We start from the raw sequence: 17,497 nt of genomic DNA, 5'->3' as shown, positions 1-17,497 counted from the left end.
CTCTTTCAAACTCTGTTTTCTTAAGATTTCACCTTTACAGGGTGCCTAATGATTTATAACTGGCCACTTTGGAAGCGGCAAAGCCACAACTTCAATTTTGGCTCTGACTTACATGTACATGTAGGCTCCATAATGTACATCAATGAGAGATGGCAACATTTGCATCTTGCAATCTAGGAGATTTTGTACAACTATCAAAGAGATAAATCAAGGGGCAGGTTTGCGGCAGCACCAAGTGTAAATCTCTTTTGAGTAGATTTGGTTCTGATAAGAACCGATGGTTGACAACTAAACATTTCTTTAATTGAGCACACTGATTGAGATAATCGACTGTTCTGAATGGTCTCTTACTTAACATTCTCTTGTGAGCCTGAGCTCGACGCCCTTGACAAAGACTTTGAGCTGAGCGATCCCGAGCTGGAAGCAGAACTCATTTCTCCCTGTACGGCTTTCTGCTTGGAAGGATCTAGGGACTGAAACAGCTTGTCGGCATGCGATCGGAAATGCTCTGAGAACTTCCAGAAGGCCCTGAAAGGAAGGAACAAGTTGGTTATTAGAAAACAGACACGGCATAGAAAGTTCAAAGGGGGTGTCGTGGCTGAGTGGTCATGCGCACTGGACTCGAGCTCTTGTGTTTCTGATCAGTTGTGTGTGGGTTTGAGTTCTGTTCTTGACACTTAAGCATACATTTAACACTATTGCTGCTTCGTCCTTCGGATGGGACGTAATGATGTAGGTCCCGTGTGCTGTGTAATACATGACAAGAACCCAGTAAACTTGACATTAAGAGAAGAGGTTCGCCGGGAGTTCCTGGCATGGTTTGCAGCATTAAGTTTGCACCACAGCACCTTGTTACTGGTACAAGGTGCTACAATCACACCAAATGAGTCTTGTAATTCCAGACATAGCTACATTCGCCTCGGGTGCCATTTCCCCTCTAGGGTGTACCAAATGCCATGGACTCCGTCACAGCATGCAACAATTGTTTTGTTTTACCTTTGTATAATTGTTATTCTTCTTCTCAAAGCTCTGTTGTCATCTTCAAACATTATTACCACGGACTATAAACGAGAAACAATTCCCTCGGACCCGCGTTTGTTTCGTACACAGCTGGAAATCGACCAACGCTGGGAACGATCAAGGTGATGTACACCGGTTACTCCGGTGTACATCACTTTTCATGTAACATGCCTTTTTGTTGCGCGTCACATAATTAGTTCTCGACCAATCAAACTTCACAATTTGTTACGGCAGTATAACAAGTACTGTTGACTATTTCTTTACTGAACATTGATTCATTTGCAGTTACGATCAATCTTGGCTCTATGTGAAATCTGCCCCTGGTTCGACAAACGACTAAATTTACTTGATCATAGATTGTCACATTCGCATAATGACATTTCTGACATGGGCCCAATTTCAGAAAGGGTGAAAATACTACTTAGTAACTTTCTTTGCAAGACAAAACAAAGTGTGGGGCACCAGTAGCAAGAATGTAAAACAAAATTGAATTTTGGCCGATAATCGTTTTTTTTTCCTGATTATAGGCTTTATATAATTGGGCCCTGATCTTGAGGATGTGACTTACTTTCTTGCAATCACTCTGGTGTCACTGTCCGGGTCCTCGATGCCCTTCCTCAGACACTCTGATAAGGTGTTGACGTGTTTCTCCAAAGGATGGGTCTCCCAATCAGTTAAGACGTTCGACAAAAACTGACAGCATTGTCTGTTCACAAACAAAACAAGATACAAGCAGAATTAACATAGAGTCAGTAGGATTTGAAACTTTGCATGGTGGAAATACGATATGGAAAGGTTTGCAGTAACACCATGTAATGACTACATGTATCTCTAAATGAGTTGGGGTGGTTCTGAAAATAACCGGTGGTTTCAACTAGACGTTAGGATCAATAAGCATGCTCCAGAAGACGTTCAGAGCATACTAATTGAAACGTCGGGTTGAAACCAACGGTTATTTTCATAACCACCCCCAACTCATTTAGAGATAGTCATAACACGGCGTTACCGCAAACCTTTCCATAACATTGTGTAGACCACTTTAACTGTAGGAAGTGGCTGGTCAACTGGTGGGTACAAAATCTCCTTTGTGTAAATGCACTTTGTAAGCAAGCACCCTGGTGTTGTTATTGCTATAATCATTATCATTGTATAGGTACTTGTAACTGGCAAGGTTATCCGTTTCCAAGGAAATGATTTGCAGCCATAAAATATGTTTTAAAAAAACACAACAAAAATAAATGATCAACAGTAAACCATTCACTAAGTCACTAAGTTTGAATCTTAGTGTGTAAGGGCCTTGTCACACAAGGCAACTTTAACAGGCAAGAGAGTTGTTATTATCAAACATTGTTAGAAACGATACCCTTCGGGGTAGTGTGTAGTTTTAGAGAAAGAGGTAATCACCTTTGCAAAGGTCTTGGGTTCGAAACCCCACCCGAGTTATATGCCTGTGACTTGTTTTTATAGAGCTTGGGAAAGTATACAGTGCTAACACACATTGGCGTAAGGGTAAAACAAAACTAACATTCTTTATCACAATGCAAACTGAACATCTATTCAATGTTCGTGTATAGACGATGTGACCTGTGACATAACATGTTAACAAAAGTGCCACAGAGCCTGGACTTCCTCCAGGCATGGTTTGTCGCAGCTCAATGGAAGAAAACATAAAATCTTACACTTGAGATTGCACTGTCTAACTCTTATCAACTTTTGATATGATGAAAAGGGGCACATCTCAAAAATTGTCCAGCTTTTACTTTCATAACTCTTGGTTTAACGTGGAAATTATGACACAAAATGTAAACTTTCCCATAGGACCAGTGTAGTATATTACATGTACCTGCCAGAAAACTCAAAGAATGTACAAGGTCACACTTATTGTAAACAAAGTTCACATGGTCTACATGTATATAAGCAGTACTTACCTCCTAATTGCGACTGACTTAGATGTGATGTTGGTTTTGAAGATGGGTATAAGCCTCGATGAATGATTATACTGTGGGGAAAAAAGATGCAAACATTTCATTAAAAAAGAAATCAAGTTATAAACTATTGGTTGGTTGTTCGCGTGTTTGAATTCGCACTACATCGTAACAAAGAAATCTTGTCCTCTCAAGACTTGGAACAGAGTGCTACATGTCTGTCACAGTAAACATTTGCAGGGATATACATGTGTGCATGAAGTTTTACCAATACATGTATGCAAACAAATTAAAACTAATTACTAATTTCATAAAAATCATAAAAATAAAACCATTTATAATGCACATTAGGGCAAGTACAAAACCTTGTTTCAATTCAGCATCCTTTGGCCAAACTTCCAAAACATAGGTCCAGATTGCCCCCCAGTTTTAAAACAGAGGATTTACATCTCTCCATGGAGTATTGTGAAAAGGGCTATACAAGTAGATCTCTTCGTCATTAGGAGAACCAAGTACAGTGTACACCAACAAATTACTGGGAAAGAAATCTACGTACCTTCAGTATAATACTAAGACAAACACTACCGGACGTTGCCATGACCTTGGCACTGTTCTGTAATAACTGAAACAATGAGGGCAGCACCATCTCGGCTACGTGGTCAAACTGACGACCCAGTTTTACGGCAAGAAATCTGTCAAACAACAAAAAATAGTGTAACGATATCAATTGCAATGGAAATGCTAGACCAGGGTTGGTCTTGAGCATGTGATTTTTGTTTTTCCATCACTAGCTTTGTTCAAAGCTGTCCTCTAATGAGGACTGCGAAAACATTTCCTATTACTGATGTGCTTACTGATGTGCCGCTGTGTCATAAGCATCTCAATATGGATATCAGCCATGGAAATAGAACCCGGAGAACACTGAGCGTCTCATTGTGCGTGCAGTTTCGTTGTGAGACAATTTTTATGGACGTGCGTACTCCATTTGTTTACGCGTGTATTGGCAAAATATACAGTGACGTCTTCATTGACCAATGAACACACTAGAAACGGTGTTTGTGCTCTGACATCTTGCCATCTTTGCCATACACGCATGTCACGTGATGCTCATTTTGCCATACACGCGTGTCACGCGATGATAGTTTTGCCATACACGCGTATGGCGCAGTATCGATACGCGGCATCAACAGACGACACAGAGGGTGGCCGAGCTCAGCGTTCTCTGGGTTCTATTTAAATGATATCAGCGCATTATACATTTTAATCATTATTAATATTATCACCAGTCGGATTTACATTGTAAAGGACAATTTCAGGAAGACAAAATTCATAATTCATCTTAATTTTACTCCATTCCAACTCATTGTAATCAAACTGAGATTGGACAAAACAATAGTCTGGTGCCATGCGCAATGAATTTTAGCATTCATTACTGTTATTGGAAAACAGGGAACATGACCAATATGGTGACAGCGTGACAAAGGTCTATGGTTCTTTATCATTAGCATTTTAAAGACCCCTTGTATATGACATCACAAGCTCAAATAGCGCCCTCACTGACGTAGAAGGGAGAACAATCACTGGCCGAGAGTTATGCATTCAACTTTTCTTGCATAAATCATCAGAGAAACTAAGCTAAATTCAACTCCTGAATGAGCTTCTTGTAATCAGTGGAGCCAGTTTGTGTGCCGTGGGCAGGGGCTTACAGTGAAACAATATCATAATATTGAAGTCTTACATATATAGCGCACCCATCTACCAAACAAGAGATATTCAAGGAGCTGAGTGTATACAAACTCTCAAAAATGTATGTGAATGCAGTGACAAATTCAGAGACCCAATTATGTAGCAACTTATAAGGGTTTACAAGGTGCTACGGCACATACAGCAGCCACAGCCAGGAACACCGGGATGAACCCCTTCTCTTTTTGATAAGTGCACTGGGTTCTTTACACAGAACCAACGGCTTTACGTCCCATCCGAAGGACAAAGCATTGGTTAAGTGTCTTGCTTAATGGGAAGGTACACTATTGGTATTTGTCATAGACCAGTCTTCTCACTTGGTGTATCCCATCATAAGCATAGAATAATAAGCCTGTGAAAATTTGACCTAAATTGGTCATCAAAGTTGCGAGAAAATGATGAGAGAAAGAACACCCTTGTTGGACGAATTTGTGTGCTTATAGATCGGAATAAAAGACTTCTAGCTAGAAGTCTTTCATTATTTTAGTGAGAAATTACCTCTTTCTCAACATCTATGCTACATGTACTTACTTCAGAGGGACCCGTTTTTCACAATGTTTTATACTACCAACAGCTCTCTATTGCTCGTTACCAAGTCAGTTTTTAAGTTAATATTTGTTTTGAGTAATTACCATGTACCTTCCCTTAAGGACACAAGTATCACACTTCCGGACACGATAAGCACAGTCAGTGCCACTATCAGAATTCATGGACATTTAAGAGTGTGAGGTTGGTGAGTAACTTACGCCAATGTGATGCAGGCTTCCCTCACAACCTGAGATCTGAGGTCTTTAACTGAGAATATAAAAGCCTCCTCCATGGAGCGTAGGCAAGGCAAGAAGCAGTCATGGTTAGGTGCTCCGGCTATGAATAGACTTCTCACTTTCTTGAGCTGTGAATAAAGACAAGAATATCTAGTGTTAAAGACACTGGACACTAAAGGCAATTGTCAAATACCAGTCTACTCACTTGGTATAAAATAACAAACCTGTGAAAATTTGAGCTCAATTGGTCGTCGAAGTTGCGAGATAAATAAAGAAAAAACACCCTTGTCACACGAAGTTGTGTGCTTTCAGATGCTTAATTGAAAACTACGTCACTTTAGAGGGAGCTGTTTCTCACAATGTTTTATACTATCAACCTCTCTCCGCTACTCGTTACCAAGTAAGGTTTTATGCTGACAATTATTTTGAGTAATTACCAATAGTGTCCACTGCCTTTTAAGAGAAGGTATTTGTTTAGTAATCACTTTGGTAAAGTTAATGGCATTACAAACTTACTTGGTTTGAAGTACAGCAGCTTTCGATAGTATCAAGTATTTTGAGAAGCATTTTACTTTGAAGCAATGTGGTAGGGGAAAAGACATCAGTTTTTAACCCCCAAAATTTGAAACTGAGAAGTGTTACTGATAGTGTGGAAGTGTCGTGGCTGAGAGGTAAAGAGCACCGAAATCAAACTCTGGTGTTACTGATCAGCAGAGTGTGGGTTGGAATCCCCAGCCGTGTCACTTGTGTCCTTGAGCAAGATACTTAACACTGTTGCACGGCGTTTACGCGTACATCTATTGACCACCAACATGGTGAGCTTGGCATCAGTTGCCGCGTGTGACACGCGTGCAAGGGGTCAATATAAGACTTCGATATTATAGTAACGCTTCCCAGATTCAAATGGAGTTTTCCAATTACGCATTATTCTTCCCGTGTGGACATAAATGCTCCTGGTCAGGGAGTTGTGTAAGATACTTTACCAGAGTTTATTTTGTTCTCTGGATGTAATGTATGGGTTGCCGCCACCTTTGATGTATTAACAAGGGAAAAGCATGTACGCACTCTGCGTGACTCAATGGTAGCTCTTCACGCATGCACAATTCATCAAATATGGCAGCCGGTGACGCCTATTGCAATCCATCTATATTAACCTGTAACCCATAATTGGTACAGATCTTGAGAAAATTTTGATATAAGGAAAAATTGCGAAAAACATATCCCCCATCATTTGCCAAAAATTTGCCAAAAATTATTATTATTATTAAAAAGTTGTCAATGACTTACAGTATTGGTTCTGATTTCCCAATCAATTTTCTCATCCTTCAATATCTCGGTGATTTTATTCAGTTCATCCTCCAGTCCTCTGTTGTTGTAAATCTAGAAATAAACAACAAATACAAACAAAAAGTGTTATCAAATGTAACAAGTCATGAAATAATAATAAGAGTAATAATATTGAAGTCTTACATGTATATACATGTAGCGCATGTATCTACCAAAACAAGGTACTCAAGGCACGGAGTATACAAACTCTCAGAAAGATAGCTAATTGCATTGATGAATTCTGAAACCCAATTATGTAGCACCTTATAAGGGTTTACAAGGTGCTACTGTACCAACCTTGTTCCAAGTGGTGTACGAGCTCACTGTGCCATTTTTTACTTCTCTGTCCAAGAATGTCTCACTTCGATCATAACCCTTGCAATTTTGACTTTGAAACATCCAAATATATGGGATATTTTAATATGCCACTCTGTGTTGGAGGCTACGCAGAGCACACTGTCAAAAGATGCATCAAGTCTTAAAGGAACACATTGCCTTGGATCAGTCGAGTTGGTATTTGAAAAGTGTTTGTAACCGTTTGTTATAAAATGCATATGATTGAAAAGATGTTTTAAAAGTAGAATACAATGATCCACACAAATATGCTTCGAAATTGCATGGTTTTCGTTTTACCTCGTTGACTAACACGACTCCCATTCAGGGCCTACCGTGCAAAAGGAAAACCACGCAACTTCAAGGCATATTTGTGTGGATCATAGTATTCTACTTAAAAAATCTTTCCAACCATGTGCATTTCATCACAAACGGTTACAAACGCTTTTTATAGACCAACTCATCCGATCCAAGGCAACGTGTTCCTCTGAAGCCCAGTCACACAGGCCTCAATAACGAGAACGAAAACGAGAATGATAACAATGCACACCCTCGATTGGTTGAATGAGCGTGGGCGTATCCTACGTGGAGCAATTCAACCAAAAGAATGCCTGTTCTTTGCGTCGTTTTTGTCATCGTTTTCGCTATCGCTGCAGTGTGACTTGGCCTTTCACATAATTTTTTGTTTATGCTGGCATAGTGTTTAAACAAAAAAAGATCCACAACTGTTTTGGTGAAAAACATCGGTGGCTGCCAAGTAAAACTATATTTAAGAGATTGCTCGGAACTACATACATGTACAATGTAAGTGTACAAAAACACAATACTACAAAGTTGTGGAAGTAAAATCTTTTGCGTTAAACAAAGACAAATTTAATAAAACAGGGGTTGAACCAACAACATCAAGTGCCGGCTTGGCATTCTACTGACTGAACTATCTACATGTAGTCCTGTGTTGGCACACCCCTTTTGGTTTTTTCTTTGTTTGGAGGTCCTTGGTTCAAATCCTGCTGTAGTCAATTTCTCATTAAATTTTTCAAAGTTTACAAATTTGATAACTTGAAGTGTAATCTGAAATGAACTTACTGTTTGGGTAGGTACTTCCTCAAACGCACTGAAGAAACTGTCTTCATCGACGGAGCCTGCTGGACCTGAATTACACACAGGAGAAAATAAGAGAACCATCGGATTTACAGCAAACGGCTCCCTCTGAAGTTGCGTACATGTACGTGATTTTGAGGTCCCGAAATCAAGCATCTGACAAGGGTGTTTTTTCTCCCATTATTATCTCGCAACTTCGAAGACCAATTGAGTTCAAATTTTCACAGGTTTGTTATTTCATGCATACAGTATGTCGAGATACACCAAGTGAGAAGACTGGTCTGTGACAATTACCAAAGGTGTCCAGTGTCTTTAAAGACAACAACAAATAACCAGTGAACTAGATCAAATTTTAAAAACCCTTTATGTTTGTTTAAAAAAAATTTAAAAATGGTCATACTTGCGGAGGAAGCTCTACTGGAACTCGGTGTCTTTCTTCCCAGCGTGCTTGTCGCTCTCTTGCTGTAAGACTTTTGTCCCGCCTGGAGAAAGGGAAAAAAATATCTTTTAGCAAGGGCGTACTTCCGTCACAATGAAAGCTTTGAAATTTCTGAACTGGCCACTCAAAATAAGTTCACAAGCCTCAAGAACTTTCCTTGTGGTTCTCCACTTTCAAGACTTTTTTTAGTATATCTTCTGCTCACACAACATTTCTTCTGACACCACCATAAAGGTAAAATCTACAGGAACGAGGTACAATAATTTTATATGGTTTCAATAAAAAACAAATTTTTAAAAGAAAACAATTAGCAACGCCGAACTGAATTTAAGGCGAACTGAACAGAACATCTGAAAAATAAGGAGGTTATAATTTTGGAAGAGAAAATTACAACCATGCAAAAGGAATGGAACAGAATGATGGAGAAAAACAGATTTTCCAATCAACATTGATATACATGATTGGTGACAGTTCACTCTCTTATATTTTGATACCTGGGCCCAATTCCACAAACCTGTTAAGCAGAAGTTACCGCTTAGCAAAAGAGTGAGTTCGGAACCAGTGGCAGCAATGTCAACTTTATGAAATTTTGGCTGGTAAACTGTCTCTGCAAGGCAAGATTTTGGACCAATTCCATAGAGATATGTAACAGTCCCCATTAAGCAACTGAAATAATTTATATCAAATAATTTCAATTTATTTGAATGGGAAAGACAATGTAATGTTTGAAATTAAACTTTAAAGCGTGTTAACAACTTAAGACAAGTTTTAAAGAAGTTAAATAGAAGTGGACAAGATTAAATACAGAATCAAACATGCTAAACACTGTTCCACAGATACATGTACATTGTAGCTTAACAATAAAATTAAAATCAAAATTCAAATTGCTGCTTTGCCAACAGCACAATAACACAATTAGGCCCATAAATTATACCTCCTGCTGCGCCTTTTGGGGCTGGAACTCAAAATAGATGTTTAAAAACAAGTTTGTAAAGTGTTCCAAATGTTTATTTGAAGCAGCAAATGTTTTTGTGTGATTTGACCACAAAAATTGCAAATAAGCTTCATAACTCAAATCTTACTTGCAACAAGCCACTAATTTCAACAGATTCACATTATATGGCGGCATACATTTTTCTGCGGTGGGTTTTGGTGGTTATATATTCTTCACAAATCCGTCATTTTCATGAAATAAAGCAGCTCCTAACCCTAACCCTAACCCTATGAAGATAACCAACTGGAAGATTTGTATTTACATTCTGCTTTGTGCAACAAAGTATACCAAATCAACTGTCCTTGATGGCACTTTCTTGCCTGTATATGTACCTTATACCATGTACTGTACTGGCAGGGTTCTTCTCCCATAATAGCTAGCACATGAATTGAAGTTGATCTCCCCCCCCCCCCCCAATAAAAAAAAAAGGATTGTACAAATTTTTATTTTTTTATTATCATAGTAAATTATCAAAACATGAAGATAAAACCATTTCACATTTCCCCAATTTGCACTGAAGGGCTTAAAAAAGCAAAAATAAACACCAAGAAAGGAAAAAAAATTCTGAGGACCTCATTTCAATTCAGCGTGCTTACATGTAGGCTAAACTTTCAAACTCCACAATGTCCCATAGATTTGAAAGAACCCTTATTCGTACACATTTACATTTTACAAATCAAAGTACGATGTACTTCATTCTTGTTCAGATGTTTGGCAACTGCAGCAACTGGATTCAATAGTGTTTAAAATACATGTAGTTAGAGCCTTTTAAAATGGCCCTGTTGTCAAAACACATGAACTGAAAGTTAGACTTGTTGCACATGCAAAGTTAAGCGATGCACAAACGGCAAGAAAAAAAACAAAACATTGTTCACTTTTAAATATAAAATTTACAAATTTATATCAACTGTTAGTAATGGGGTAGTGTATGTATGAACAAACTGTAAAGTTCCGTCTTCACGTTGCGCAAAGCATCTCGCCATGAATGTGACAAATTATATCAAATTCATGGACGAGCGGATTAGTGCATTGGACTCAAGTTCTGGTGGTTGGGGTCATCAGGGTGTGGGTTCGAATCCTGGTCATTGCACTTGTGTACAATGTACTTGAGCAAGACACTCTAATTTACTTCTCATCACCCAGGGGTAAATGGGTGCCTTTGAGGGCACAGATGGTTCTTGTGATTGATTTGGCTCAGTGCGCAACAAAGGCTGTATATACATGTAACAGGCACAGGCGATAACAACATTTGAAGCGCACATTTTTTGCATTGCATTATATAAGAGTTGATACTATTATCATCATCATATTACAATTTGTCCAAACATCATTTCCCCCCTCCGTTAGTATTTATGCTTATTACGTGTATTATGAAATGTAAACATTTAATAAACTGGTACATTAATATACAATGATCAAGATATTAATTACACCGAACTAAAATCAACTGAAATTGAAGGGTTATAAAATAAGATAAAACAGTGAACAAGAGTAATACACTTTACCTCTTCATTTTCATACAATGTGTCCTTGGATATGGAAAAATGATCAGAATTATGAATAATGGTGGTTGAAATGTACATAGAAAACTGATATGACATCCACTCAAGCTGGGACAGTATGATAGATAGACTTTTCGGCTGGACCAATGATAACAGATTAAAAATGATGTGGCAACTTTTTGGTGTTATGATAATTAGTATTCATTTTTGCTACTGAAAACAGGATACACGACAAAGATGTCGGAGGCATAGTACAAGTCAACCAATTATCCGTTTTTATAGTGTAGCTAAACAAATTTTTGTGGAGAAGAAAAAATAACAAAGTTGAATTTGAAACTTTGCATGCTGACAGAATAACTGAGAAAGGTTTGCGGTAAAACCATGTGAATATCTCTTTTGAACAGTTGGTTTTCAAAAGGATCGGTAGAAGTAATTCAGACTTGGGAGGAATGACACTTTCCAAGATGGTGGCGCCAACGGTCTCAATTAGCTCATGACCTCACAATGATCATTTGTTTGGGCTTTTTGCTTCAAGTTGACATTCTGAACTATTTATTGGCAACAGAGTCAGTGCCAGTAGTAAACTTGCAGGCACAACCACATGTAAATCTCTTTTGATGTCGTCTCCAAAAATGAGCAGAGTAAACTGTTCGAAACGTTGAGACCACACCAGCTGTTTTCAGAGCCAACACTCCTCCCGAAAGATTTGTACACATGGTTGTACCTGCAAGTTCACTAAGTAGTAGTTACTTCTTACTACTCACACCGTGCAATGCTGCAAAAATCATTTTAAAGTCAGTCTTGGTCCACAGTGCAGAATGCCATGTACTGTACATTGTATGTCTATGTAGACCATTAGAGACTAGATGTCTGATCTAACTGGTTTATTTATCAAAGAGTATTACATTTCCAAACAGGATGTTGGACCTTTGTACTTGCGAGGTTGCCATATTTGTCCTAAGAGACACTGAATTTGAATGTTTATAACATGATTCACATGATTTCATTGATCTTTATGTGATCTGAATGTGGAATGGCAAACAAAACATCACAATAGACCGTGCGAGTCTCGCCTTACGTATTTGAAAATTTTGGGGGACCAAGTTGGTCCAACTTACAATGCGCGCATTAATAACAAGTTCCCAATGTTTGAATAAGTGCGAGACTTGCACAGTATGCAGAAAGAGGTATCATGGATACCAATGTACACAGGATACCAGTATAGACCCTACGTATTGACGACTTCCAGCCGCCATCTTAGAGATGCATGTAAACCGATGATGAAACAATGGGATGCCCACAGATTTGTATGCATGGCGCACAGGATGGGCTAATGAGCAACCCCCTTTTGACCTCTAGGCAGGGGAGCCCTTCTCATGTGGCACCTAGAGCCGCATATGGAGAGAGTTGCGCCAACTTTCAATTTTAAACCATTTTGTGTAAAAGAAAATTGCATTGGCGAACACAGGGTGCCAGACTAGTATGCCCATTGGGTTGTGAAAAGATCAATGGTTGTGCTGCATTTGGACCAAAGATGTCGTCCGACAACCACGTGACCGAAGAAAACTGGTCCCTCTATGTCAGTACTCTCTCAATACACAGCTCTGGTGGCACCGTAAAAGCAAGCACAAAATAAATTCCAACACACAAAATGTACACTTAACTGGAAGGAAATGTAATATAACAACAGCAACAGTTTACCGGAATGCAGGTATTTGATAAAAGAATGTTAATGAATCTTACTGCTTCTTTTTTAGTACTGCACAACTGTGCACAAATAAATGATACTGACAAAACAAGTCATCAATTCAAAATAAAGAAAACAAGCACACAAATGACTCGAGAACAAATAAACACTGAACCAATCTGTGAAAAGAAAAGTTATTAATAAGTGCCTATAATGTTAGGGGTCAATTAAAAAAAATTATGTGATGATGTGATGGGTTCATGGACACTTGAGCTTGTTAAACTTTTATGTCTACATCATTTTGCAGGAAATACATGTATATGAATAAAGCAAAAGTTTCCATGTGGGGAGTAACAATCGAGTGCAAAGTGCTGATTCCATGCAATGTGCAAAATTAAAATGGTATAACAATTAGTTCTAACAATAGGGCTAGATAGGTCAGTTGGTAGAACACGTTAGTCCGAAGGTCACAGGTTCAAATCAGGCTCTTTGTTCAAACCCCCCCAACATTAAATTGGTTAAAGTATGTTTGTAATTTAGTGAGTGGTTAGTTTTCAATGTTTTACATGTACATGTAGTACAACCTCACAAATGACAGAATCTCAAGATATTGCAGTAAGGGTGCAAAAAATTGTTATTAATTTCAAAGTCAAACAAGTAATGTGTTTCTGAAAAGCACTATCAGAACTGTAAGACTGTGCTAAAATCCACCATGTAAATTCAGATATATTTTCAAGGCAATGAAAAAGCAGTACATGTACATAGACTTTTTCGCAAATACCATTGCGCAAGCGCAGACTGTTGAATGAGGTGCATTGTGGGATAGATATGGATCAAATTTGATCACCAGCTAGACCACAATGCACCTAATTACAAGCTTTACGCCCAAGTATTTGCGAAAAGGTCTATGAGCATAGCTACCATCGTACTGCAAAAGGGACAAATATTTGAAATACTCAATAACTGTGCTTGATGAGGTAACCAGTCTATCTTGTGAAACGTGCAAAGTTAAAAAAACAAAATGTTTTGAACTCCATGCTACACAAGAATGCTAAGGCAAATTTTATTCTAAAGGTCCGACTTCTCTCAGCTGATTCAATCAAACAGTTGAGGTCAACTTGTAAAAATAAAATAAAACTCTGTATCATGTTGTCAGGGAATGACATGAGGGCGAATGAAACAGGTTATACATTAATGTGGACGGGGGAATGAGATGGTGAGATGGTTTCATGATGTGGCAACTGATGGCAAGACTCTGATTTTAGGGAATTCTTATCTGCATCTCCAAACAAATCAACATTTATCAAATGTTTGCTTCCTTTTCACATGCATACTACATTGTACATTTATGGATGACTACCTTTTAGAAGTTCTCTCCATGCAAAGGTACACTAAAAGTATGTACATGTATTATACAGAGTTGGTAGAAATATTTGTAGACACTATTTTTCCTTTGTATTTTCAGCATCAGCTGATTGCGTTTTTGAAAAACAGGTTTTTTAGATACAGTTTTCTCCAATATGACTTCATTTCAGAGGGAAATATTTAATAGAAACAAATTGGTTCTAGTGAAAACTTCTTTTTATAAGTAAGATTTCAGTCTAAAATTTAGCATCAAATTGATCAATACTTTATCACACCTTTGTTAATTTTAACATATTTGGACAACCCTGTACTCTTACCACATGTACATGTAGCACTAATTATATCAAAGGCGTCTAATTTTCATAGAAGACTTGCTTACAGATGCAGATATATGGTATTCCCCAACTATATAAATGATCCATGCATGAATCGGGGGCTGGCACCCCCTGAAAATTGGTGTTAGTGTTAAATGCTCACCTCAGCAAAGCTAGTAACAGCAGAGGCTTTAGTGACAGCACTTTTCATTTTGCTGTTCCAGAAGGACTGGGAAGGACGTCAATGATATTGTTAGATGACAGTTATCATATCAGTTAAAGGCAGTGGACACTATTGGTAAATTACTCAAAATAATTATGAGCATAAAAACCTTACTTGATAATGAGTCATGGGGAGCTGTTGATAGTATAAAACATTCTGAGAAACTGCTGCCTCTGAAGTGCCGCACTTTTTTAGGAAGCAGTAATTATTCATATACTTGATTTTGAGACTTCAGAATTAGATTTTGAGGTCTCGAAATCAAGCAAAGCACACAACTTTATGTGACAGGACTGCTTTTTCTTTCATTGTTAACTCTCAACTATGACGACCAATTGAGACCAGTTTTCATCGGTTTGTTATTTTATGCTTATGTTGAGATACACCAAGTAAAAAGACTGGTCTTTGACAGTTATTACCAATAGTTTCCAGTGTCTTTAAACACACACACACACACACACTCCGTGCACGCACCATGTGTCCACCGCATTCCATTTGAATAGAAAACGTGTTTGCCTCAATCCATAGAAACTTTGTCAATTTAGTTTTTAAAGAAGGCCTACATGAAGCAGCGTTCTGCCTTGCAGGCCCAGAATTTCATCTTTGAGAGGGCAATGGCATTTTCATTTTGCAAAGGGCACTAACATTGTAAAAAATGGAAAAGTCTATCATAAAGTTTTAATAAAGGGGCACCAGGGCAACAGAAGCCATGTCCTCCTTAACCTATGAATAATCCCAGGGCTGCCCTTAACAGTGGTCTGCTGGCCAAATGCTAGTTACACCCGAGGACCATTAAGAAATCTGTCCAATCTGTAGTATTAATCTGTAGTATTAAAGATGCAAATGTGTGTTATTGATGTGTTAAGTTCTAATAATTTACATGCTTCATATTTTGGCACAAACTCATAGAGCTCCAGGGGTAGATAATCTTGCCAAGAAATTGAGCCCCTAAGTCTAGAAGTAGCGGAAACCAGTCACTTACAAACACCAAGTGAGTGCTCAGGACCAAATTCCATAAAGCTGCTAAGCAGAAAACACTACTAAGCAGACGTCTTTGCTTTGCAAAAAAAAGCATATGAGTCACATGTCGCAACAGTGTAAACTTTATGGTCTTTTGGTTGGGAACCCGTTTCTAATGAGCAATATTTGTCCGTGCTTAGCAACTCGTTATGCTTACAGATTTGATTAGATTTGGCCAAGGCTGGTTAAAAAAATTGTGCTCTTTGCGCAGTAAAATGTGTTCATCTTGCAGCTCTATGACAGTGGCCAAGCTCTACATAGCAACTACTGATTATTTGGAGTGTTATTCATGGGCATAAATCCGGGCAAGTTCAGAAACAGTTTATTTTGTGTTATCGTCTGCTATAAGGTTCAATGATAGCCAATAACCATACATGTACTTACAGTTTTACTATCGGGTTCATCTCCTCCAGAAGATGGCTTTTGAGCTGTAAAAAAGCAAAAAGAAAGAAAAATCGATGTGAATAATTCATACTTTTCTTGATTGTACGGCAATCATATGAGCAAGGAAAGAATACTTACGTATACATGTACATGTTGCACATGTACAAAAATAAATTGCTGGAAGGGAAAAAGACTGGTTCCTTAATTACAGGTACTTGATTATTGGCATTATATACTGTACATTGTGTGATAAAGGATACAAGACCAAGATGGCTGCCGGGAGATTCAGGGAATACACTGTAAGGCCGTGTCCGAATTGGCGACTTAGGCTATAGCTACGGCTAGGGCGCGCGCGTCTGCCATTCTTCAACACTGACAGACGCGCTGATCTAGCCGTAGCTGTAGCCAAAGTCGCCAATTCGGACACGGCCTTAGTTTTAATCTACAAGGTGTTGAACTTCACCTTCACATCAGAAAAAGTACAATGTACAATGTACAATGTACCCCATGTACACAGTAGGAACTTACATGTTCATGTACATGTACTTCATGTACATGTACATACATTGTATCACGTTTTACAATTCAATACAATTCTATTTAGTTCATCAGTGTTTACAAAAGTGAAATTTGTTTCCCTCTGTGCACACAATTAAACATTCAATACAGACTACAAAGCACAATTCAAAGATTTAAAAAAAAACCTCCTTAACCAGAATTCTTCTCACCAAAATTCTTCTTACCAGATTTCTTCTCACCAGAATTCTTCTCAACAGAATTCTTCTCAGCAGAATTCTTCTCAACAGAATTCTTCTCACCAGATTTCTTCTCACCAGAATTCTTCTCACCAGATTTCTTCTCACCAGATTGCTTCCCAAAGGAATTACGCAAGAACGCAAATCGTTTCATATCGGCAACTTCAACAACTTCCCAAGACAAGACGAGACAAACTCAAACCAACAATCCTGAAGACAACTCGTTGGTTCATACAGTAGAAGTATCTAATAATGGCGCATTTTTACACGCTGCGCAGACAGACCCACACGTACAACGCAAAAAAAAAGGAAGACATAAAAACACAAAGTCTCTCTGCTAACTACTACGTATTCAATAACAGGAAAACCTTGTTATCCTCCGCAGGCCCTGAGTCATCATCTTTGAATTACGATCTCCCCCTCCTCTGCAACCAAATTAGTTTGCCCAGCTTTAAAAACCCACCGTCAACAACATCACCCAGGATGAACATTCAGAATTAGGGTGTACGCACCTGTTAGCAATTACACCCCACAAACTTGTTTTGTGAGAAAATGATTGTCTGGAGTGTAAAAGACAATGTTTTACCCATCCATTGATTGGTGTT

The 17,497-nt window shown here is 38.4% G+C and overlaps 1 protein-coding gene across 9 annotated transcripts in view; it reads right to left on the bottom strand.

The window, feature by feature from the left end:
• The window catches only part of LOC139937683 (CLIP-associating protein 1-like), a 101,868-nt gene that overhangs the window by 45,366 nt on the left and 39,005 nt on the right, over positions 1–17,497 (bottom strand). For 6 of the 9 annotated variants that reach the window (XM_071932941.1, XM_071932949.1, XM_071932950.1 and 3 more), the window contains exons 10-20: positions 16,138–16,181; positions 14,677–14,742; positions 11,151–11,174; positions 8,613–8,694; positions 8,198–8,262; positions 6,740–6,832; positions 5,435–5,580; positions 3,502–3,637; positions 2,949–3,019; positions 1,589–1,726; positions 352–528 (exon numbers count right to left, since the gene is read on the bottom strand). In XM_071932941.1, coding sequence (XP_071789042.1) covers positions 352–528; positions 1,589–1,726; positions 2,949–3,019; positions 3,502–3,637; positions 5,435–5,580; positions 6,740–6,832; positions 8,198–8,262; positions 8,613–8,694; positions 11,151–11,174; positions 14,677–14,742; positions 16,138–16,181 — 1,042 coding nt within the window. The remainder of the gene's footprint in view (positions 1–351; positions 529–1,588; positions 1,727–2,948; positions 3,020–3,501; positions 3,638–5,434; positions 5,581–6,739; positions 6,833–8,197; positions 8,263–8,612; positions 8,695–11,150; positions 11,175–14,676; positions 14,743–16,137; positions 16,182–17,497) is intronic. The other 3 variants (XM_071932944.1, XM_071932946.1, XM_071932947.1) reach the window with 3 other exon arrangements.

The sequence above is a fragment of the Asterias amurensis genome, chromosome 5 (genome assembly GCF_032118995.1).
Source record: "Asterias amurensis chromosome 5, ASM3211899v1".
In the NCBI taxonomy this organism is placed as follows: Eukaryota; Metazoa; Echinodermata; class Asteroidea; order Forcipulatida; family Asteriidae; genus Asterias; species Asterias amurensis.
Note: the sequence above shows the minus strand (reverse complement) of the source record. Positions and strands in the feature narration are given on the sequence as shown.